At 48.9% G+C, this 1735-nt stretch overlaps 1 protein-coding gene across 4 annotated transcripts in view; it reads left to right on the forward strand.

The window, feature by feature from the left end:
- The window catches only part of LOC101864226 (nestin), a 54557-nt gene that overhangs the window by 12738 nt on the left and 40084 nt on the right, over positions 1-1735 (forward strand). For all 4 annotated transcript variants that reach the window (XM_005099062.3, XM_013082950.2, XM_005099061.3 and 1 more), the window contains exon 2: positions 313-1153. In XM_005099062.3, coding sequence (XP_005099119.1) covers positions 591-1153 — 563 coding nt within the window. In that variant the 5' untranslated portion in view covers positions 313-590. The remainder of the gene's footprint in view (positions 1-312; positions 1154-1735) is intronic.

Raw genomic sequence — 1735 nt, forward strand, 5'->3', positions numbered from 1 at the left:
TCTATCTCTTCCACCCGTTCCACCCCTCCCCCAACCCCTCACCCCCCCCCAAAAAAAACAACCCAACTCCACTGCGAGGGGTCAGACTTGGCTGACCCTCAGGTGTCGACTGTACTTCGGCAGTCTGACTAATCTTTTCCCGGTCTTGTGGTTGGTTCTTCTATTTTCTTTTCTCTTTTGTGATTGTGCACGTCGAGGGGGGGTAACGCTTTTGTGATATGGATCTTTTTTTTTGCCGCGATCTAGTGGAGTAGAAAACCACTTTTCTGAGCGTTTGAGACCGCGGTGTTATTCTCAGCATTTTCCTTTTAGGCAAGGAGTGGTTATTTGTTCAAGAAAACCAGCCTTCCGACACCTGAAAGCATTTAGTTGAACTTAATGAACAAAAAGTACTTAAAAAACGATTCTGAAATAGTAATTGAAGAACATCGCTTGGAAAGTTTGAAGATCACAAAGAACATTCCAGGAGGAAAAAAACTCTGATCGTACAGCCCGAAATAAGAATTTCTTTTGGGAAGTAAAAAAAGATTTCACACTGCGAGAGCATCAATAATATCGTGAGGTTAGTCGAGCCACCAAAAGTTGCCACCATGTCGCAGTCTTTTATCCGGTCGAGCACCACCATACCTGGCAATACTTCTGTCACGGAAAAACGCACCGTGATTACGTCATCAAGTTCGTCCGGCTCCGCGCTGGGCGGTTTGGACGACGACTCTATCTACTACAAGTCGAGCATCACCCCCCGAGCGTCTTCCATAATGCGCACGTCCATGCCTACGTCACCCATCCGCACCACTCGTACGGTGGAGATGAGCAGTGGGTTCATCCCACATACCGCCAACGTCACCGCTACGGGGGTGAACAGCTTCAAGAGCAATCGCGAGAGGGAGAAGAAGGATCTGCAAGACCTCAACGAGCGGTTCGCGAACTACATCGAGAAGGTTCGGTTCCTCGAGGCGCAGAATAAGAAGCTGGCTTCCGAGCTGGAGCAGCTGAGATCGCACTGGGGCAAGGAAACGAGCGCGGTCAAGCAGATGTATGAGACCGAGTTGGAGGAGGCGCGCAAGTTGATCGATGAAACCAATAAGGAAAAGGCGAGGCTTCAGCTCCGGGTGGGGCAGCTGGAGGAGCAGCTGGACGACTTCCAGAGGCAGTGAGTGACTCTCAGAGTCTTGTTGATTGTTTGTTTTCTTGTTGTGCTCTTGTCTATTTGTGTGTGTGTGTGTGTGAATATGTCTGTGTGCCTGCGTGTGTGTGTGTGTGTGTGTGTGTGTGTGTGTGCGTGCGTGTGTGTGTGTTTGTGTGTAAGTGTGTGTGTATGTATGTATGTCCTTGTGGTTTGTTGTGTGCGTGTGTGGAGGGGGTGGGAAGGGTGGGAGGTGGGTATATCACAATGAGAGTTACAACCTGAGAACGTGAGTTGCTTATGGTGCTTCAAATCCCATTTGGTTGGTTGGAAACTCACCTCTACACCGCCAACCCCCCTTCCCCTCATCTTCCTCTCTTCTTTCTATTCCTCTCTCTCTCTCTCTCTCTCTCTCTCTCTCTCTCTCTTCATCTCACTCTATCCTTCTTATACAACTACCCATCTCCATTTACTTCCTTTCGTGTTGGTTAGTACTTGCACGCATATGCGTGAGCACGCATTTCCCTCTACCTAGACGTCCCCCAAACCACCATTTCCAAATCCCCAAAGAATTGAGTGACTTCCCAATTACACCACTTTATCCTCACC

Source organism: Aplysia californica, unplaced genomic scaffold, assembly GCF_000002075.1.
Source record: "Aplysia californica isolate F4 #8 unplaced genomic scaffold, AplCal3.0 scaffold00201, whole genome shotgun sequence".
Taxonomy (NCBI): domain Eukaryota; kingdom Metazoa; phylum Mollusca; class Gastropoda; order Aplysiida; family Aplysiidae; genus Aplysia; species Aplysia californica.